Below are 23,806 nucleotides of genomic sequence, written 5' to 3'. Positions count from 1 at the left end.
TTGCGTTGTCTGACTATGGTCATCAGGTCATCGTGGAGCTGTCATCGGGATCCTGTTTCGAATTGCCTCATATGTAAATAGGCTTCTTTTAGTGATACCTAGTATCGTTCTCGTATCCATTACTAGGATCCTCCTCTCTAGTTCTGCAGCTAGTATCCAAGATTTGTAATTATGCAATGTACATATGTACATAATAGGGTTATAACAAGATATATATATATATATAGTGGGAAGCGTGGTCGAGAGGCCAAGTGCGCTTGAACTTGGCTTGGCTTGGCTACCTAGAAGGGGTCTCGAGGTTCGACACCCGACTCGGGCAGAGTTGTGTTTACTGAACGCCTAAAGACAGCACGGAAAAACCAATTCCTAGATACCCCCTCCCCTACCCCCACTGGACCAAAAAGCGCTCTGAGCATGCTATATAAAAACTATGATAATAAATAGTTTTAGTAAATAGTTCTAGGATTTGCGATCATCAAAAACAACAAACAAAATTACAGTAATCATCTTAAAATCCAGTATAATTTACGATAATAATACATAGAACAGTACAGTTTGTGGGTTTTTTTAATAGACAGAAATTATATACACCATGACTATTAACCTGATGGCATTTTACGCGTTAAATTCAAAGGGAAATATTTAAATAAATGAAATAATTCAAAACATTTACGTATCAGATGTACATGAGCGCAAATAGACGAACAAACACTGATTCATATATTGAAGATTTGTTTTTGTATTAAACACTTTAGCTCATCTTGAACATATGCCACAATTACTGCTTCACGCTGAACATATATGATACAAATATTGCCAAATATTCAACGACTGTCACACCATAACTATACCACATTTTAATGGTCGTAAGAGTTGCGTTCGGGAAGGAAGCTCACTCTACCATAGTAGCCGGAACAATTATTCTGTCTGGGAGAGATCCAAGCCGATGCAAACAAATCACATCTCTGTTTCCGGTGGCTTGTGTCTCAAGACTAGAGGAGAGGCCGAAGGCCGAGCACCCGTCAAAAACTCAGCATTTACTTTCTTTGTACCACAGTGGTCGAGGAACGACCCCTCTAGGAACGGCGTATGGATTGTGATAGGGTTCTTGGGACTCATCTTGCGCCAGAGAAATAAACAAATTTTTTAGGCTCCCAATTAGAAGTCTGGTTTTGCATCCTATTGGCCTAGTCGTCGCCATTATCGATGGTTTCCAAACGGGCTCCGGCAAGGAAGCATTTCCAGGGCCTAACTACACCCACCCACCTTCCAGTATCACAACAGAGTAAAACATAAACTACAGCACACATTGACATAACAGACCAAATGGACGCATCAAATAGTTGACGAATACATTTAGGTTCAACTAAAATGTAACATTATGCAAAAAGTTCACACAGTTAAAATAAAACAACATTTCTTGTCATAACTAACTTCAGCAAATCATAAAGAAAAGCAGAAACCGGGCATACAAAACTTTATTCTTAGTAATTGGGTCAGTTATGGCAGCCACAAGCCTCATTCAGCTCCTTATATATATGTCCATTGTATGACCTTTCTTTCACTAGCCTATTTTAAGGATCTCCATCTCAAAATTTAGCAACCTAAGACCAGTTCATGTTCACACTACCAAAATCTCACTCTCTTGCACTTCCGAACCTCTTCTCAGACTATATCACATGTATGACTGTTCATGAAGCCAACTAGAACACTCAATTCAAAGCTGGCATTTCATAAACGTACGTCTATCAGTACTTCCCTTTGTAACACTATATTTCATTGACCACCTCTAAACACAGAGTTAACTCATTAACAACAGAATGTCTCCAAAATTACAGCTGACTCAAACGTTTTTGAAAATTTTTCATTAGTCACAAAGCGATTTTGAAATTTATTCTAGTCCAGCTTTTAGTCGCATGATGCAGATGCTTAGTCACTTTGCACCATTCTAAGGTAGTCCCGAATGAATACCTCACAACCATGGCACAGAGTCATCACATCGTTCTGTAATCTTACACTTCTGGTAAGTATTGGGGCAAACAAAATAAAAAGTGTTTCTAAAAATAGTACACGTAGTTGTATCCAGGGGCCGTCACACCTGGCAGCTGAGAGTACAGAAGTGAGTTCATGTAGTCCCTCTGGTCACACAGTCGTTTGCCGTCCTTCACCAGCAAGGTCACGGCCGCCTTCTTCGCGCTGGCCGCCAGCATCTGCTCCTCGTGGAGCTGGTGTCGCTTTTTAGTCTTGTAGCGTCTGTTCTGGAACCAAATCTTGACCTAAATGGACAGTAGAGAACATTTGATCACGGATTTTATAAAACGTGGAATACAAGTAAGGTAAAGCAACAAAATACTGATCAAGACCCAGGCTTTCATGGTGAGTGCTACAGATACATTCAAATCCTAATATTCAAGACTAAGACTAAGACTGCTTTAATGAGCCTTACGGAAATTTGTTGTGATTACAAGGACTCTTTTCTCATATAAGACAACTCAACAGAAAAATACACATAAATACAACATACACAACATAAAGAGTTCAAGCAATTATGACTGATCTAATGAAATATCAAAATACATGAAAGCTTAAAGACTGAGTACAGTTGTGCTCATGGCTTAAATTATTTTTTTCTGCATATTGTCACGTGTTTTTGTTTTATAAATAAAAAAAAAAGTTCTTTGCTTCCGAACTGAGAGGTCTACAGTTTGGATCCCGGATTAGACTGCGATTTTGAGCTTCGGGATTTTTAGGACGCCCCTGAGGGAGTTCACCCAACTCTAATGGGTACCTGACATATGATAGGGAAGTGAATACATTGTACAAGCTATACAACATCCTCGTAAACCGTCGGCAATAGAAACAGATCATTTTTACATCACCTGCTTCCGAAAAATCGCAAGATCTGGAAGTGGTACTTTCCCATCTTATATCTTCTTATCTTATAGATTACAGACGTAACTTTCAAAAAAAAATAATAATTAGGTCCTACGCATTTCATGTGTTAAATTAGAAATACAGGTTAATCAGTGACTTAAACTCTGCTAAGTCGGGGTTTTTTTCCTGGCTGATTCAGGCAACCCATTCCATTCTTTAGAGAAGAAGGAGCACTTGTTCAAATTTATCCTAGCATATGGAAAAAGACATGTACAGCTATCTTTGTGTCTTTCTGAGTATTTTTTTTGTTTTTATTTTTCTATTTGTAAATTATGGTTCAGTGTTTTATGTATTATTGCTAATTTGCTTTTTATTCTTCTGTCCTGAAGTGTCTATAAGTTTAGTGATTTTTACTAATAGATGATGAATGTATTTAGGACTCTAATTCCTTTTTTTTTTTTTTTTGACTGTGTAATATTCTATTTTTTGTGTTACATCTCGCATTAAAAAAATTAAAATTCTCCGTATTTTTGTTAAACCCCTGGACAAATCTGCAATTCGATTTGCATAAATAAAACACATTTTAATAGATGAAAATACAATATGTGAACCTAAAACACCTAAACAATGCTGGTAATTACAATATAGCACAGCCAATTACAGTTGGCACCAGCCCACGTGACCCAGAGACAGCCAAACAACGCAGTGCAAGGCAATGAATAAAAGCGATTAAAAATATAAACCTAGCGCACGTGTGACCTACTTGCCTCTAGCATGCACATAAATAAATACAATTTTCAACATGTGCTATTTTAATTTTAAGTGGAACACATTAAGTTTCTACTTCTGGGTTTAATAAGATAGATAAGATTAGATTAGATTGGATTAATAGGTTTAATATAAGATTTAATAAGATAGATCAGTGATGCCTAAATTACGGCCCGAGGGCCAGATGCGGCCCGCGACGTTGTTCCGTTTGGCCCGCCGAAACGTTGGAACAAAGTGTAGAAAATTCAAATGTATCTTTACCTACGTTAGAGCCCATTTTTTTTTTTTAGTTAATTGGTACCTTGACCTTTTAATGTTTGAACGCTTATTAAATGTGACTATGAATGTAGAAGCTACCAGAATAAGTGAACGTATCTTTACTTTTTGTGGAACATGATAATAAGCGTACACATTGGCTTTGTAAAGAAAGCGTGACTGTTTAAGAAACCAAAACATGTAAACAACATTATAAAACAAATATGGTGACAGTCTTGATTTAAGCCGCGAATAAAAGATAGTTGACCCCTCCTACAGATTGGAGGATCGATGGGGATATTTACTACAAAGAGAAAATGAGTCTTTATAAAGCTAACTACAAAGTTGCTCGTATTTTAAGTAAAGAAATTAAGCGATTTTCAGGCGCGTGAAAACAAACAAACAAAAAAACTTCAAATATCTAATTCGTTAATTTTAGTACTAGGTCCTAGGGTTTCTAATCAAATATTTTCAAATTCACAAGTCCTTTTAAAGTCGTTTCTGTACCTCTTCGTTCATGTGGACCGCGACACAAGTGTCTGAGATTAAAATGGCCCACATGTCGAATTAGGTTGGGCATCACTGAGATAGATAAGATTGCAATATATTTATGCATTATATCTGTATATATACATATATATATATGTAATAAGGCGTGTCTTCAAGTACGAAGGTTAATGAGGAATGCATTATACATACATATATATATATATATATATATATATATATATATATATATATATGTATATATATATATATATAGAGAGAGAGAGAGAGAAAGAGAGAGAGAGAGAGAGAGAGAGAGAGAGTGAGAGAGTGTGAGAGAGAGAAAGAGAGAGTGAGAGAGTGTGAGAGAGAAAGAGAGAGAGAGAGTGAGAGAGAGAGAGAGAGAGAGGGAGAGAGGTACACACCTGTGTTTCTGTCAACTTCAAAGACTGGGCTAGCTCCGCCCTCTCAGGTCCTGACAGGTACCTCTGATGACGAAATCGCCTCTCTAGTTCGTACACCTGGGCGTGGGTAAAGGAGGCTCTGCACCTCTTCCTCTTGATCCTGGCACTCTCTGCAGTCAGAAAGAGAGGAATTAAAGAGGGAAGGAAAGAGGCTATCCTTCTGGTCATGTGTGTGTGTTTTAATTACTGGACTGCTCTAGCCTCTGGAATTCGAGGCTAACATCACGTGACCAGACAGCCAGGTGTAAATAAATATCTCGTCAAAAAATATAAAAGATTCTATAGTTAGCAAGAAGGAGAGAGGGGAGGCTACTACTAAATGTGTGAGTAAATGTGTGTGAGTGAGTTGATGGGGAGAAGTTTTTGCAACTAAGGGCAGGTGAATATGATTTAACGTGACTTCGAGAGGACGTTGTTTGCGAGTAGAGTGTACATTAAGTTCACAAAATGTACTCTGCTTTAAATGAGGAGATGAGTGGTCAGTAATCTGGTGTCCAAGAGAAAGATGACCGGTGGTCTCTTGTGGCGGGTTGTAGTGTATTGTTGAAAAAGTCATGTGGACTATGGTTTTGCGTGATGGACGATCTGGACAAGAAAATGAGAGAGATAATACTGGTCCATGTGCGGCATTAGGTCTGTCCTTGTGCTGGGATAAGGTGACCTTACAACTCACTGCCCGCTTCCTCCTCCGTGCTCAAAGGGAGTAATTCTCAGCAAGGTTCGCTACTAATGGGGTTTCTGATTCGGTTGACTATGGTCTGTGCTGGTGGGCATGGGTCTGTTGTTGAAAAGTCACGGGACTAGAGCTCTGTGGTCCAAGAGAAAGATTACCTGTGGTCAATAGTGAACCGTAATGTGTTGTTGAAAAGTGAGTCAGCTGTGGTCCAAGAGAAAAAAGACATGTGGTCAGTAGTGGGCTGTAGTGTGTTGTTGAAAAGTCAGTAGGCTGTGGTCCAAGAGAAGATGACCTGTGGTCAGTAGTGGGCCGTAGTGTGTTGTTGAAAAGTCAGCTAGAGGTCTGTGGTCCAAGAAAAAAGATGACCTGTGGTCAGTAGTGGGCCGTAGTGTGTTGTTGAAAAGTCAGTCGGCTGTGGTCCAAGAGAAAGATGACCTGTCTTTTGACTAAGAGCTAAGAGTAAGGTCCACGGAGCTGTCCAATGAAAAGATTGTGTTTGGTTATGGTCTTTCTTTGGAATGACGTCAATGCAGTGGACTTCTGTCAAGCACACTTCTCTTTCTGTGAGACGCGGGTTGGAGTTCTAACGCTATAAAGACTGACGGGCAATAGGCCTACTATGTCCCAGAAGAGAAAAAAAAATATTTGGCATTGTCATGTGGCCTGTACCTTTTTGTTGGCAAGGGTTGATACCGACAAGATAGAGGAATTTACTAGATCTATAAAAAAAAAAATTATTTAGTAGCAAGCTTTCTTCTAGAAGGGTTGAAGCCTACAAAAAGGGGCCAATGTGGCGTCTAAAGATTTATATATACGATATCTAGACTGGACTACAAGAAACTGTACATCATGAAACGGTAGTTGTGTTCTTATCTTTCCGAATTTGAAGCTGTTTATAAATGTACATATTTAATTTTCTCAGGGTGAAGAGCGATTGCATAGACATAGTTGGCTTCCATTTTGTTTTCAGTATTAAGAAAAACAAAAATAATTAAGAAAAAAAGAAACCTTTCTTTAGTTATGATTATGTCAATTGGCTTGGATCAGTCATGTAATGAAATGTGTAATAGATTTAGAGTTTTAGCCCAACTAAAATAAATCTGTGCAATTAGAAATATATTTACCAATTGTTTTTGTTTAGCAATATTTCATGCTTTTAGCTTTCTCGATAAGCTATGATCTTATTACTAAGACATACTAACCACTTTGCTAGTGAGGTGACTATGAAAATAGAAGATTGTATAGTTATATACTATTTGTTTCAAACTTACTTTAAAGCGTCGACCTATGATAGGGACTAATTCATCTTCTACCGCTTCAGTCAAGTACAATTTATTTCTCTTGTTTGATATACCAAACAAAATAATTAATTACCAATAGTAAATTAACTAATTGTTTTTTTTTAATTGATTCTTGTGTTGTCAGGTAATTGTACAACATTTCAGATTGATCCGAGATTAGGTGTCGGAGAAATTAGTTTTTTACCAGACAGACAGACAGACAAACGTAGTGAGTTGATATAAGTTTTGTAAAAAATTGAAAACATAAACTTTTGAGAAAAAAATAGTCCCGTATCCAGCCTATATTGAAACATTTACTTTCGATGGCGTATTTCTCTCTCTCTCTCTCTCGTTATTTCTCCCACTTTCCGGATAAAGTTGAAAATGTACACAATTATTCAATGCCCCTAACAAAACATGAATGAATAAAACAAAATTAACCAATCAGTTCATAAATTATTCATAATTAATTCATTTTGTGCTATACGGATATATACTAAAGTAAGAGGAGCAATAATGAGAGATTTAAGTTTGTTTTATTTTTGTACAGCTGCGTAAATAACGATAGCTCTTAACTGCAATGGAATATTACAATTAACAAAACCAAATTTTAAACATACATAATAGTACTAAGATACCTATAATTTTAAATACATTTTAAATAACCAGAGAACCTTAATTGTCTTGTACAGAGTATGCAATGTTTATGATTTAATACTTGTGATTTATGAGAACTTACAAATAAAAACATATAAATAAAAAAAAAAGCCCACAAAAGAGACACATAAAGCCCAAATAAAGAGGCAAAGAAAAGAGGCCTAAGGCCCAAGGATTCCTATGATGATAAAGCTAAAACTGGATAGCGCAAATTCTGAGGTTTCCTTTAAAAAAAAAAAAAAAAAAGCAATGTTTCTCTCAAGTAAAAAATAAATAAATTATGCAATGTATCTTTTGGAAAGTGAATAAATAAAAATATTTGTCTCAGTCAGCATACAATTAAGATAATGTAAAACAAAAACTGATATATTAGGCTCGGTTTAAAAGTAAAGTGATCAGAGGTGTAATGGCTAAATAGTTACATTCTTCACTGATCCACAGTCTAAGGACTCTTGTGTGCATCCATGGATAAATTATGTTTTTGAGTTGATTTCCTTGGAATATATATTGACATTGAACTCTTTAGAGATTGTCATTAAGTTGGAACCTATTGACAGTCAAAACGACCAGGCATAATGAACAATTACTGAATGACGTTTGATTTACTCCTTTGAAGGGTCCATTACATTTTTCTATGTTTGTCGTGCGTTTTTTTGGCAATGTAAAGCTTTGCGATCCTTGCAGCATGAAAGAGATATTGATTGCTTATGTTATAATCCGTAAGGGAAATAAGAGACGGTCGGTGACATATTGAGAGAATAGAGAATTACTAGTTTAATATCGACGTATTGAGAAAAGAGAGAATTACTTTTATCTTCTTATCTTATATAATACAGACGTTACTTCAAAAAAGAAGATGATTACGTCCTACGCGTCATGCATTTAGTCATGCATATTAACCAATGACTTAAATTCTGCCAAGTCACGGGTTTTCCTGGCTAGCTCAGGCAACCCATTCCATGCTCTAATGCTCTAATATCACTAGGAAAGAAGGAGCATTTGTACAAATTTGTTCTAGCATATGGGACGAGGAATGTGCCTTTATATTTGTGTCTTTCAGAGTATTTGATTAAATTTTGTTTTTGTTTTTGAAGATTATGGTTCAGTGTTTTATGTACTGAGCGCCTAAAGGCAGCACGGAAAAAACTCTCCTAGATACCCCCCCCCCCCACTGGTCCACAAATGAGATTGGACCAAAAGCGCTCTGAGCATGCTATAAGTATGAAAGTAGCGTTATATAAAAGCTATAATAATAATAATAATAATATAATTGCTACTTTACTTTTGAGTCATCTGTGCTGAAGGCTTTCTAAATTTAGTGATTTTACTAAGGGTGTTACTCTAGTCAAATGTGAATATTCGTTTGTTATGAATCTCACTGCTCTATTTTGTGTAATATCGACGTATTGAGATAGAAGAAAATTACTAATTTAATGTCGACGTATTGAGAGAGTAGAGAATTACTAAAGAAATACCGATGCTTTAAGAAATAAGAGAATTACTCGTGCGATATCGACGTATTGACATAGAAGAGAATTACTTATCTAATATCGACGTATTGAGATAGAAGAGAATTACTAATCTAATATCGACGTATTGAGATAGAAGAGAATTACTAATCTAATATCGACGTATTGAGATTACTAGTGTAATGGCGACGTATTGAGACCTAACAGAGATGCGCATATCATAAGAATGGCTAGGCTACTGACCATCTTGTGAAGATTTTTTGCCGGTACTGGATGAGAAAGAGCCTTCACCACAATCACTGTCCACTTGCTGGTCACGTGCGCACATAGACGTCATATCCAGGCTGTACTCGTTTTCCGAGTGGGGCGAGCTTGCGTTGATGCGTTCCCATGGAGGCAGAGGGCGTCTCCTCTTGGAATGTGACATTGAGAGGTCAAGGCTGAAGATACGAGAAAACACCATTGAGATAAGATCAAACTTTATGTTACTCTAACACAGTGGTTCTCAACCTGTGGATCGCGACCCCCTTGAGGGTCGATTGACGATTTGCCAGGGGGTCGCCAAAGACCATTGCAAAAAATGGATTGTTTTTGTCTACTCTTCTAGTGCTGTGTGTGTATGCGGGGGGTGGGGGTCGCGACAGAGTGGGGGATTGTAAAAAGGGGTCGCCGAATATAAAAGGTTGAGAACCGCTGCTAACAGGTAGATGGCATTAGTTGAGAAAAAGTAAAGGCGATTGGTCATTGAGCTGGCCACATCACACCCTCGTTATCAGTGCAACACAGCGAAAAGGTATTTCTATATCATTCGCCCCATAATTCGCAAGGTATGAAAGTGCTAATTTACCTTTTTTTTTTTTTTAAATGTGATACCAAATTTTCAAAACCGGGGAAAGGAAGGGTGAAAACCTCAAATTCTTCTTATCTCATCTTCTTCTTATCTTATATATTATATATTCTTTTGTTTTAAATTGTTTTAGACTCGTCTTTATCATCTAACAAATCTATAAAAAAGTAAATTAGGAAGTATTAATCAATGAAGTATTTTAAATAAACCAGATAGAAAAATTAGCACTTTAAAATCTAATTTCTGAACTCTTTCGCTTATGGCATTTTTTAGTTGGCAACAGTGATCTTTCAATATGTTGTCCTTGATATTGTTTCATTCGGAAAGGGGGGGGGGAGGTATTCATTTTATAATCTCTTACAATTTCTATCTTCTCATGGATTGAAGTTTTTATTTTGTTTTTATTATATCGCCAACATATTTCTGCATATCGCTACCCTTTCTTTTCTTTCCCACTGTATTTTATTGCTTAACGAACGTACACATCTTAAACAAATAATAGAAAAAGAATGCTTAAAAAAAAAAAAACTTATTTAAAAGGAAGAACAGCTAATAACTGACATTTATCTGAAATTTACAAGGTTGAGCTCCCTTTCTGCTATATAAAACAAAATGATCTAATTAGTACTACAATGGAGGCGCGGTGGCTGAGCGGTAAAGCGCTTGGCTTCCGAACCAGGGGCTGGGGTTCGAATCCTGGTGAAGACTGGGATTTTTAATTATGGGGATCATCGGGCGCCTCTGAGTCCATCCATCTCTAATGGGTACCTGACATTAGTTAGGGAAAAGTAAAGGCGGTTGGTCGTTGTGCTGGCCACATGACACCCTTGTTAACCGTAGGCCACAGAAACAGATGACCTTTACATCATCAGCCCTATAGACCACAAGGTCTGAAAGGGGAACTTTACTAATTTTTTAGTACTATAATTGGTTAATTTTTGGATTGATTCATGTATTGTCATCGACTGTGAATAATTATGCAAAATATTGGGGGGGGGGGGGTCTGTTTTTCTTTTCTATTGACCTAATCGTTTTCTCTACCATCCGGTTCCTCCCCGGTGTCACGTTGAGGCTGAGAAGCCTTGCCCGGAAAGGCCTAATGATGCTTTTTCTTTATGCAAAAGTGGTAAAGTGTTCGTTGTCACAAAAAAATCTTGAGTTTTAACCCCGGTAGAGACTTTTATTCATATTTGAAAAAGAAAAAAAAAATCTAAAACTTTAAAATAAAAATAATAAATATTGTGTCTAATGACATACTCACACACGCAAATTGGTCTTTTTTTTTTTTTTTTTTTTTTTTTTTTTTTTACATAATGGGCGCAAAATTTTCTTTTATTTTGTTAAAAAAAAATGTCATTGGTTCAAAGTTTTTCTTCAACTAAATTTTTTCCTAACAAAAAAAAATTGAATTCCATTTACGAATTCCTTCTAACGGGAAGATCTCAGCACGTGACAATATGTAATAATAATAAAGGCAATGTCTTCGATTCCGAAGATTAAAGACGAGTAGATTGTCTCACTTGATTACGTAAACCCAGCTGCTACCTGGTCTAATCTCAAGTCTTTAATTTTCCATTCAGATAAATTTTAACTTGTGAGATAGATAATATTTCATAACCATTTACTAAACGGCACACAGAAATCAAGGCAGTGGCGTAGTTAGGAATTCGCCATCATTTCGGGGCCCGGAATGGCTTGACCTCTTTGGGGGCCCCTGCATTTTGCGTAATAATTAATAATAAAAAGGCACTCATTTGGGTGCCTTCGTCATGTGGGGGCCCGGGTGGATGTTCAAATTCTCCCCCTCCACCCACCCTAGCTACGCATCTGGATCAAGGTCATTATTCTCAAAGCGTTTTCTTAGTGTAGGTAAAATATACTATATTAATTTCTTTAAAATACTTTCTAATGTCAAAGAGAAGAAATAGTAAGATGGACTCGATGGTTTCTTTAATAACTAAATATGCATATTAACTTTGACCAAATCTATAACTTGAGATTCTGGCTAATTTCAATGACCTGACTCCATTACTAAATGTCCATGCGGAATTAGTGACCCGGTCCGATAATTACTATTCTGACCACTGTCACTGACCTGATCTAACAATTAAAATTTCTGGCTAAATTCCTACCAAACGAGATGAGCTCGTGTTTACTGACGTCAGCGGTCAACCTGCATGTCTATAACATAAAAATACCTAGGTCGTCTGCTCGTCTAGACAATCTATAAATAGAGCATCCACAAGCTAAATTGTAGTCTGTCTTAGATTTGAAAACTGTCCAACGGCATTCAATTTATATCATAGTAACGTATAGTATACACGGGTTAGAATTCTGAGAGAACAGAACCCTAAATATCGGTAATCATTTTGATTAAAAAAAAAACTAATGCAATCATTTCTGGACAAAAAGATTTTTTCGTTGTGTGTAAAATAATGGATTTATTTATTAACAGACTTTATCCCAAACGAACTATTTAAATTAAAGAAAAATTGTTGTTCTGTGTTTATTACAGTATAAACTAATTTACTAATACTGATACAGGGTCTATTACACAGGGCATATGATATATGGTATATTACAAAGGGTCAATGATACAGGGCCTATGATACAAAGTCTATGATTCAGGACCTATGATCTATTAGACAGGGCCTATGATACAGGGCCTAAGATATAGAGTCTATGATACAGTGCCTATGATATAGGGTCTATGATACAGGGCCTATGAAGTAGGGTTTATGATACAATACCTACGATATAGGGCCCATGATACAGGGCCTATGATATAGAGTCTATGATACAGTGCCTATGATATAGGGCCTATGATACAGGGCCCATGATACAGGGCCTGTGATACAGTGCCTATGATATAGAGTCTATGATATAGGATCTATGATATAGGGCCTATGATACAGTGCCTATGATACAGGGCCTATGATACAATGCCTATGATACAGGGTCTATGATATAGGGCCTATGATACAATGCCTATGATACAGGGTCTATGATATAGGGCCTATGATACAATGCCTATGATACAATGCCTATGATACAGGGCCCATGATACAATGCCTATGATACAGGGTCTATGATATAGGGCCTATGATACAATGCCTATGATACAATGCCTATGATACAGGGCCTGTGATACAGTGCCTATGATTCATTGCCTATGATAGGCTACAGTTGCTGAGCTCGCAGTATTCTCATAAGACTAAAATAACAAAGTGGATAAACGATATTGCGTAGCGTTTAATTATCTAGGAGATAATGAAAGATAATTTTCATTTTTTGGGTTGGTAATCGCAATCCTATTTTAATTTTATCTTTTTAATATACACGCACACACACACAAACACAGAATATATTTAGAATTATCCCTTTTCAAAAACTTTCCTAATTGCATCAACATGAAATCAAACTCTTCTTACCACTTGGAGATTTTCACGACAAGAGGATCAATGTCAAGGTCGCTAAACTTAACTTTAAAAAAAATGAACTAAATTTTTTTTTTACATATCTCAATGTTTTGGCAGTTGATCTTCGTATGAAATCTCTTTTAGTGCCGCTATAATACGTTTTGAGTCATAGAGTGAAATTCAAATACTTCTCTAGTGTTTTGACCATTTTGTGCTACAAATGGAAGAGCTTACTTGTGTTTATCCTGTAGTGAACAAAAATGCTCCTATAGATATACCTAGTAAAATACATAGGTCATTAACACTTTCTTCATTTTCTAAACCGGATACACCCCCGGATACACCAAATGTGTATCCCGTAATAGCTTTTAAGCCATTCGTGAAAATCTCCAATTAAAAGAAACCCGTTCCAAAAAAACGGTCTAAAAACTCAAATGAACATTCCATACCTTCCAAGTGATGCGGGAGTTGTCCCGCTTTATATTGAGTTCGATTAAGTCCCTTCTATTGTCAAATTGTCTTTATCAGCCTTCGGGTCGAGTCAGGGAACAATTTTTTTTTTGTCGTTGTTGTCTTGTTAGAAATGAAGGCGAAAAAAAAAGGGGGGGGGGGATTTTTAATTGTCTAGCAGACGAGATAAGAAGAGTAACGGATTAGTCCGTCTGCTTACTTCATGGCGCCAACGTTTAAATTAAACAAGTTTTGGACAGTGACTAAAAAATATAATAGCTTCAGCAGACCTACAGATAAGAGAGGATACTTAGTATCACTTTATATCACTTAAATTAAGATACATTTACCATGTATCCAAAAGTAAAGGACTTGTTGAAATGACAAATCAAATGTGTAACGCTATTTATACGTTTACAATATTCTGGGAAAAGGGGGGGGGGGGGAGAGACCTAGACATTGATCTCTAAAACGGTTCTAACGATTTCCCTTGAAATTTGACAGTAGATGTGTTGCGTTGGCCACACTGAGTATATTCCACGACTGTGTAGGTAGAAATAAATAAATTTAAATTTGGCTAGAGAACTAAAAAATATATGTTTTAAAAAAGCTACACCTTTTCGTGAATTCCCACAAATAGGCCCTTATCATAAAAGAGTTTAATGAATTAATGTTCAGAATCTTAAAGGTTTTCTTATATATTTTTATTTTATATTATATTATGAAGTCTAGTAGATCTATACATTTGTTTAAAAAGGATTTTTTTTTGGGGGGGGGGGGAAGGGAGGGGTGTAGTCCGTGTACTTGCAATTCTCTCTTCTTAAATCTATTATTCATAACTTATAAATCGCAAATAATCGCGCTATAAGGAGGTTGTTTTATTTTTTTTAAGTGAATTTTCAATATATCTTGCTATATATTTAATTATCGGGTCTAGTTTAGTTTTAAATTATAATTAATGTTAATTTTTTTGTTTTGATAATATTATCATAACACACCTTAATTCACGAGAAACAAGTTCTTAGTTGCTCCCGTCAAAAGTAAGGGGACAATTTATGTCCCTTGCTAGAAAAGGCTAATGATAGCAATATTTTGGAATGTATGAAAATAAAACCATTTAATATATTACAGATTTTCATCTATGGCGAATAAACTATAAATAGATTGCTTTTCGGCGTTTCCGGTGTACAGAATAAAGAAAGTATTATCAAACTATGTTGTGTATGATAAATTTTTTTGTGCACCCCTTCTCCTAGTGCTATTAGAGCATGGAATGGGTTGCCTGGGTCAGCCAGGAAAACCAATGACTTGGTAGAGTTTTAGCCATTGATTAACATGCATGCATGACTAGATTGACCAACGGATACACATGGGACGTATTCATCTTCTTTTTGGAAGTAGCATCTATATTTCATACGATAAAATAAGATAAGATAAGACGCAACGAGTTCCATTCTCTAACACTAGGGTAAAAAAAAGCATTTATAATTCCTATAGCTTGCAAACAGAATAAGTAATGTGCCTTTATTTTTGTGTCTTTCTGTAATTCTATTAGGGTTGTTGTTATTTTTTTTTTTTTTTTGTGTATTTGAAAATTATGGTTCAGTCTTTTATTTATCATTGCTACTTTACTTTCTAGTCTTCTGTCATGAAGTGTCTCCGATTTTAAAAGATGTTACTAATAGTATTATTTGTTTGTTATAGTTCTCACAACTTAATTTTGTGTCAGTTTTAGTTTCTTTAGAGAGGCGAATTATAGGTTTATATTGGTCTATCTCCTACCAAGAATCTGTGTAAAATTCAAGAGAAAAACAAATCCATTTATGATTTTTTTTTTTTTTTTGAAAATGCCTTGCATCAAAAAAAAAAAACGTGAATAATTGCATCTTTATCCATATCAATATAAAACTTATATTTGTTTCAAATACTTATGAATATAAAATTTAAGAAAAATAATGTGCTTTTTATATTTTCTTCATAAGTTACAAGGAAGCTCATTTAGACAAATGAAAAGTTTGAATTACATTTTTTATTGAAGAAAAAACAAAACATTCAAATACTTCACCAGCTCTCTGCAATGTACAGAGATAGATTTAAGATGAGAGTGAGAATACCTGCCGAAAGAGTACTTCGAATAACTAAATCTAATTTTCAAATAATTATACTTAAAAAATGGTCAAACCCTGTGTGACAATTAGCAAGTTTTGTTTCCCATAGGCATGCATAAAGTGTAACATTTATAAGAAAATCTTTTAAAATTTACCCGACAACACAAGAAACAATAAAAGAAAAAAATTAACCAATTTGTTCATCAGCTATTGGTTATACACTACTTTGTTTGGTATCTCAAACAAGGGAAGAAATATTACATGGCTGCGGTGTTAGTGTAAGTTGAATTAGTCCCCTTTTCAAGGGAAAGAAACAGTACTTGACTGAAGAGGGGGGTGTAAACTGAATTAATTGTCTGAGGCTTATTATAAATTTAATTACATGATTTATCCAAACTAATTGATACATTTAATGTTAGCTTTGTTTTTTTAAAAGAGTTTTTAAAAAATATTTTGCTTGTTAAATTAATGCTTTTAAACTCCTGACATAAATGAACAGATGTATCCGGATGTTTAGTTATGGGCTTTTGTAAAAAGTCTTAAGGCTTTAATAGACATCGAAAATAAAAAATTAAATTTCATTTATTAAAATTAAAGATGTATTTACCTGTAATCAAGAGCATGACAGGCATCCATTCCTGGACCACTGCCGTTGCTGGCGGGCGGGAACGCTGCGGAAGGTGTCGGAAATCCTCCTATGTATCTCCTGTACTGCTGAGAAGCATTGTGGTCAAACATGGCCTTCCCGAGCGCTGATGAGCTGGCACCGAAGCCAAACTTTCTGACCATGTCCGCAGGCGACGCCCCGAGAACGAAGTCTGACAGTCGAACGTTTGAAATGGCTGTCTCGTAGGGAGAAACCTTTTTGAGCCTTTTCTCGGGGTGTGTGTCTTCCTCGTCCATGTCGACATCTGTTGAGTCGTCCTCATCGTTATCGGCTGGTTTGTTGACAGGTTGCGTTTTGCGACTCAGTCTTTCGTTATTGTCATTCTCGTCTTTATCTACTTTTTTTCCGTTATCACATTTTCCTTTTCTCTCGGACTCGCAATCCGACCCTTTCGAGTCAGTGACGCGAGCGTCCCTGTGTCTGTCTGAATGGTGAGCGGCCTCGGCTCGCGCGAGATAGCTCAGTCTGTCAGAGTCTTTGGTTGCGTTTGAAGTTGTGGGCCTTTCTTGTTCGGAACTAGAGGCGCTCGTGGCGGTCGCCACGTAAGGGACGGACAGAATGCTGTCGATGGAGAAAGAAAGTCTTGAAGACGTAGACGACCGGACGGCTGAGTTTGCTTTCATGATGCTGGAAGTGGTCAGCCTTGGGGACGAACAGGCCTTGAACTCCGGACTACTGGTGCGGCTGTCTGTTGATTCTTCTGACGTCATGTCTTAGTTATCTAAGGCGATGAAACAAAAAAAAAAAGTTTGTAACTGTTGACAAAGACGTCTCACCAATGAACTTTAATTGTAAAATGAACGTCCAATTCTTGTATGACTTTCATACTGTTTTTTTTTTTTTTAGACACTAAAAATATTACGTACAAATCTGGTAAAAATTGTTAAAGTAATTTAATTTATTGTCTAGTGCAGTGTTTACCAAATTTTTTCCTTAACGTAAAATTTCGCACATTCTGAGTACTTAGCGAAACACTTTGCTTATTGTATTTTTTTTTAGAGATTCTAATTCACGTGGTGGCCAATAAGTTAATTATTCCAATAGTTCTTGGAAAACCTAATCAGGCCTCGCGGAACACTAGGGTTCCGAGGAACACAGTTTGGAAAACATTGGTATAGAGATATCTATAAAGCTATTTTTGTTTTCTAATTCAGAATTTCAAGAAACCTATTTAATGTTAGAATGCCAAATGGTAGTTAGACAAAAAAAAAAAAAGCACTTAAACTTACAATAAATGAGAAAAAAAAAAATATGTGTCTATGGTTCCTGGCTTTAATAATGAATTCTACCACACTATAACAATGTTCTGCTTCACAGTTAAGTGTGAACACATTCTCCTGACACGTTCTACGTACAAGTCGACAGCCGGGATAGCTAATGATGTACATTTCACGTGTACTGTTTAAGTGACACTATAGAATGAGCAGACTTTTGACTATCGTTATAATATGTGGCTATGTACACATTGTACGACAAATGTCCTGTAGGATGGCTGAGCGGTAAATCGCTTGGCTTCCAAACCGTCGTTCCGGGCTCGAATCCTTTTGAGATCTTTGGGCGCCTCTGAGTCCACCTAGCTCTAATGGGTACCTAACATTAGTTGGGGAAAAGTAAAGAAGGTGACACCCTTGTTAACCGTGGGCCACAGAAACAGATGACCTTTACATCATCTGCCCATAGATCACAAGGTCTGAAAGAGGATACTTTACTATAATAAAGATATTATTATTAGAAGTAATAGTATTTTAATAAATCATACTCGTGATTGTCTCTGCATATGCAATATGACTCGTGTCATTCTGAGTATTTTTAACAATTTATATTTGTACAATCTTTACATTCGTACTACATAATGGGGTGTCTTATCGAGCTTTAATTATCATCCAATTATTTTTTTTTTCTTAATTTATTGAAATTTAGTTTCAGTAACATTAAGCTAGTATTAGGATAGTCCGGAGTCAATGTGAATTCAAGAATTCGCGTGACATACATAGCCAATAAAACTCTTTTTATATATTTCAAAATCATTATCTTACCAATGATAATGCAAACATCTTACACGGGCGTTGTGAAGTATGAGATTCATCAAAGCTCACCGCTGATCATATTGCATGGTAAAGTTCTTACAGAAAGTTGGCAAGAAAATAAACTTGTGTGAGGATTAATTGACTGGATCTAAACCAGCGGTTCTCAACCTTTTATGCTCGGCGACCCCTTTTTACAATACCCCACTTAGCCGCGACCCTCCCTCCCGCACACACACAGCAATTGAAGAATAGACAATAACAATCCATTTTTTAAATGGTCTTTGGCGACCCCTGACAAATCGCCAATCGACCCCCAAGTGGGTCGCGACCCACAGGTTCAGAACCCCCTGATCTAAACATTTACAAGGATTACGTTCAGGAGAAAAATACACAAATATTTTCCTAATAGCTACCAAAATCTTTTGTACTTTCTATATTTTCTTATCTAGACATTTGATTATTTTTATCATTTTTTCAAAAGTATTTTTAATCAAAAAGATATTTAATCGAAATTTTTAACTGAATCTTCATTGTTCGATGCTAAAACTAGATAAAATATGTGTCTAACATAAATTAGAATTAACTAACGCTCTAAATAATATCAAATTTAATATTCACATTTAAAAAAAAGACATGGTAAAAATGAAATGTTTGTTTTAAGAGAGAAGAAATTATTTCTTTGTATTTCATATTCTTGAAACATGAAGATAACGTTGGAAGCTGAAAGTTAGTCTATTTATCTTTATGAAAATCTACTCACCTAGATGAAGTCTCTTGACATTAGTAGTCAATTCAATTCGAATACGCCTTCCTTGTCAGTACTCACTTCGACGGCACAAACTGACCTCTTCAATCGCCACGAACATTGCCGGGTAGTGATTGTGTGCACGACTATCTACTAGCTCTTTATTCTCGTCCCCTTCCTTAAAGTGATTGTCTTTTTTAATATACAAATATGATCATATGATCTTGACTAGAGAGTCTTACTAGTATGGCGGCAAGACAGAGCAAACAGTTTGTTTAATTCACATTGCGAACTCCAGTTACTTTGTATGAAATGTACTATTTCTCGGGTCATGGAGATAACAGTATATCAACTTGAAACGATCTTTGCCGTTAATGTATACTTCCTGGGCTCTAACGAAGCTGAAATACCTGACCTATAAAACTCTCTACTCTGATTGCTCTAAGGCCATCTTGTTGTTTCTGTCCCAACATCATCAGCTGTCAGTCAAAGAACAGTTCTGTGATTCCAGACATTGTTCTGGCACTAAACGTGGGAGGGGCCAGCGAAATGCCCGATAAGCCACGCCCTTCTTCCCACCTTTCTCGCGCTTCCTGTTCCCCCCCCCACTCCCTCCCCAGTTTCTTTTATTTCGGGTTTGTTGTTGTGTTTGTCATGTGATCCGGATTAACCTGACATGCGCGTGCAAGGGAGCGCGCGCCCCTGTGAAGAGGTGTTATATGAGCGAAGGCGATGTTGCCGCTCACGTCGAGACCTGGATTGATAGTCGCGGGGGTCAATATGGCGGTTTGTGGTGAGGGTTGTTGATGAGGGGGGAGGGGGGGTATTTAGTGGCTTGATGAGTAGGGGTAACCGGGAAAGGATGTTGTCCATTAAGATCGAGTGGACATGCGTGGCTATCTGTGGATCTAGGGAAAGGTTGCTGTCTCTGAAGCTGTCCTGACTGCTGAGGCCGTTAGCCACTACACCAACTATGCTAAGCTCAAAATGTTCCCACAGGCCCAATGTGTAAATATTTTTGCAGTAGCGTTGTGCACAATTATTTCAGTGCGTTCAATAATAACTGTTCAGTGTACACTAATTTCTGTAGTGTGTATGTGTACTCTAAGTACTGTGTGTGTACACTTAAACTTCGTGCAGGGGCGTAGATAGGAATTTGTCATCATTTAGCCCTGGCTGCCCTGAGGGCTTGACTTCTTTGGGGGTCCCTGCATTTTGCGTAATATTTAATATTTAATGTAAAAAATACTCATTTGGGCGCCCCCCCCCCCTCAAGTGGGGGGGGGGGCGATGGAATTTTCACATTTTCCCTCTTCTACCCCACCCTAGCTACGCCACTGACTCCGTGTGTGTACATGTACATGTGTAATGTATAACTAATACTGCGTGTTTGTACACTTAGAATTGTGTGTGTGTACTGTGTTTATGCACTTAATAATGCATACGTGTGTAGACTTAATACTACTGCGTGTGCACATATTGCTTGTGCGTGTACACTTAGTAAATTACATTTATATGTAGACTACTGATTACAGTGTGCACAGACATTGGTACGACCACATTTTTATGCATTGATCCTAGGATGGAGTTACAAAATTATATCAACTTACTCTGTCCGTCTGTCTGTCTGGTAAAAATATTCTTGCACGTTATTTCTCCCACATCCAATCTCGGATTATGCTGAAATTTCGTACATTTTTTTTATTTTACCTGACAACACCAGAATCCATTAAAAAAAACAATTAGTTAATTAACTATTGGGAATTAATTATTTTGTTTGGTATCTCAAACAAGGGATAGAAATAGAAATTGACTGAAGTGGAGGTATAAGCTGAATTAGTACGCTTTGAAGGTCTTCGTCTGAGTCTTAGTGAACACAACATGAAAAATAGGACGAGACTATAGAAACAATAGATAACTCTACAATCTTCCATGTTCATAAGCTCTCCACTAGCAGAGTGGTTACCGTCTTGGCTGGAGAAGCCTGAGAAGACTTGAGCCATGAGTTTGAATTCTCATTCCCCCCCCCCCCCCCCATTTTTTAAAATTTATTTTTATAAATGCTATTTATTGTTAGTCAAGATCAGTGGTCTTCAACGGGGCGCAATAGCCCCCTGGGGGCGTCCTCATAAAATTGTGGTGGGGGTTCTGGGAGTCAAAGGGGCGGTAGAATGGGGGGCGCTGGGCACAATAGGGGGCGCTGGGCATACGTTTGTTGTTTGTTTGTTTGTCAAATGTTTTCCATGTTTCGGATGTTCCTTCAGAGTTGACGATAGTTTACTTTTTAGTCCAAACCTCCCGCAGAACGACGGGGCATGGGAGCGGGCAGGGTTTGAGCCCGAGACCATCGATAAATCCAAACGACCAATCCAGCGCGTAAACCGGACAACCAGGCAGCCATACAAAGGGAAAGAAGAAACTAAAGGTGCACTGAAACAAAACAAATAAAACAATTCTTCAAAATTTAAGCTGATATACTAAATATAGACAAATCATGGTTAACTTGCTTCTAATTTAAGAACAGAAACAACGTTAGAAATTTAGTTCGGGAATCCCCTTTTCTATTTTTAAATTCTGACTCCGTAGCTGTAATCGGAGGGTTTCTATTGTCCTTAGGTCTTGCACGCGTAAACGTTTATAATTTGATAAACAAACTAGGTAATACGCCTTTTAGATTATAGTTTATTTGATCTACATATGTTAATATATTGATATGTAAATGTTAATTTAAAAAACAACAAAGTTAAAGCTAACTTTCAAAAGGAATAATTTTAACCTAATTTAACATTGACAAAGTTGTTACTTGTTACGAACATTCGCAGGTATGTAAAGGAGTATTTTACTGAGGTTTAGTAATTTACCACTACATAAAAAGTATTCCAATGTTCTACTTTGAATGAAGATATTTTCAGATGCGGTTTAAAAAACCAAGTCGGCTTGAAGCCACGAACATAGAGCATTATCCAAAAATAATTTAAGAATATTCTTGAAGAATTATAAAAATCCAATATTCGAACAATATTAAAAACAAAATTTAAAAAACACTGCAAACCTGGAAATGTTTTAGTGGCCTCTTAGAGAAATGCATAGCCTTTTTCAACTTCTTATGATATTGTTTGGATATTGATGTAAACTAATATAACATTTTTCAAAACGTATCTGTGGCACAAAAAGACTTTTTTTTTTTGGTCAGTGATGAATTATAATTTCAAAATTGTCTAGTTATGTAGCTTATGTCGACATATAGGGAACCATCAGTGGTTGGACGCTGTGACCTAGTATTAGGATAGGTCATAAGACCAGTGACCTATACTGTACTGGCAAGTTAGTCCAGTGGTACTTTGTGGTCCCAATTATATTATCTAGGCTAATAACTATAGCCTCTAGATGTACAAAACTACTGAGACAGACAAGTAATAATTCTGAGATTTCAGTTGCAACAAAAAAAAAGGAGTTTATTTACAAACAAAAGAAAAAGATCATGGACAATATAAATGGCAATAAAGGCTCACCAAAGAAAATGACGTAATGAAACAAAGCAAAGTAGCAAGACAGTTTCCGGTCAATATAATGAAAGAACCACCAACATAGAGGCACAATAATGTCTTATGCCGAAAAACCAAAACGATAGTTTACAATAATATCATACATGCATTAACAATGAAATGACGTCATTCATGAGACACACTACTGTCTCGTATCTAAACAAAAGATGTCTTAAAAAAAACATACACGAGAGGATAAGAGACTAAGTAAACCTATACCATTTACATAAACCAACTTGTTACTAACAAATAAATAAAGTCTACTTAGCTCATTATCGAAACACTCTTTCCACAACAGTGGCACACTCCTCTTGAGTAACACAGCAATAGTACAACAACACAAGTATTAGTTAAACATTATAGAGATTTAGTTCAAACTACACTGGTCAGTTGAAAGACTCAAGAGAGAGTGGCAATTGTAAACAGTTAAAAGGGACTTAAATCAAGTAATAAAGGGGACTAACTCTATTAAAAAAAAATAAAGGTAGCCACTCTTGTCACAATAATGGATTCATAAGTATTATGGAATAAAGAACACTATTCACCTTGTGAGTTATGATGCACATGCAACATCTTGTTAAAATTTTAGCCCGCAATTTCATTTCTATTTGCATCTAATTATAAAAATTGTAAAAAAAATACAATCCCATGCCGAAAATAAGCTCATGTTTCTACAGTTTTGGGAAACAAATGATAAGCAACATGTTAAACTCTTATTGTAAACTGGATTTCAAAAGGGAGTTGTTATTGCTCGTTTTGCTAAGCTCTTAAATACAGTTTTGGAAGGTTTTTTTAGAAACAGGAAAATTCAACGGTTGGCGATGACTTAAAGCAGGCTAAAAAAAATTCTTTTACATGGTAGGCATCTAAGACAAATTAATGAAACCAAGCTCCGACTGCAAGGAAAGAAATTGACTTTCATTGATTATATAATTTTCTTTTTTATAGAGATATTAAATCTATTTTAAAGGGTTTTACAATCTCACATAACTTGTTTGTTGATTAATGGTTTACTACTTAAAGACATCGATATCTATGCAATTCACCTTACAATGCTCTATGAAGAAAT

At 36.4% G+C, this 23,806-nt stretch overlaps 1 protein-coding gene across 1 annotated transcript; it reads right to left on the bottom strand.

Moving 5' to 3' along the window:
- Nucleotides 1-520: 520 nt before the first annotated feature.
- Nucleotides 521-19,726, bottom strand: LOC106074393 (homeobox protein Hmx-like). Its single transcript, XM_056018307.1, has 5 exons — nt 19,208-19,726; nt 16,361-17,141; nt 9,173-9,369; nt 4,809-4,957; nt 521-2,276 (listed from the first exon to the last, which is right to left on the bottom strand). Exons 2-5 carry the CDS (start codon nt 17,128-17,130, stop codon nt 2,058-2,060), a joined length of 1,335 nt encoding a protein of 444 aa, XP_055874282.1. The 5' UTR covers nt 17,131-17,141; nt 19,208-19,726; the 3' UTR covers nt 521-2,057.
- Nucleotides 19,727-23,806: the final 4,080 nt, after the last annotated feature.

This window comes from Biomphalaria glabrata, chromosome 1, assembly GCF_947242115.1.
Source record: "Biomphalaria glabrata chromosome 1, xgBioGlab47.1, whole genome shotgun sequence".
In the NCBI taxonomy this organism is placed as follows: Eukaryota; Metazoa; Mollusca; class Gastropoda; family Planorbidae; genus Biomphalaria; species Biomphalaria glabrata.
This window is presented reverse-complemented; position numbering and strand designations above follow the sequence as displayed.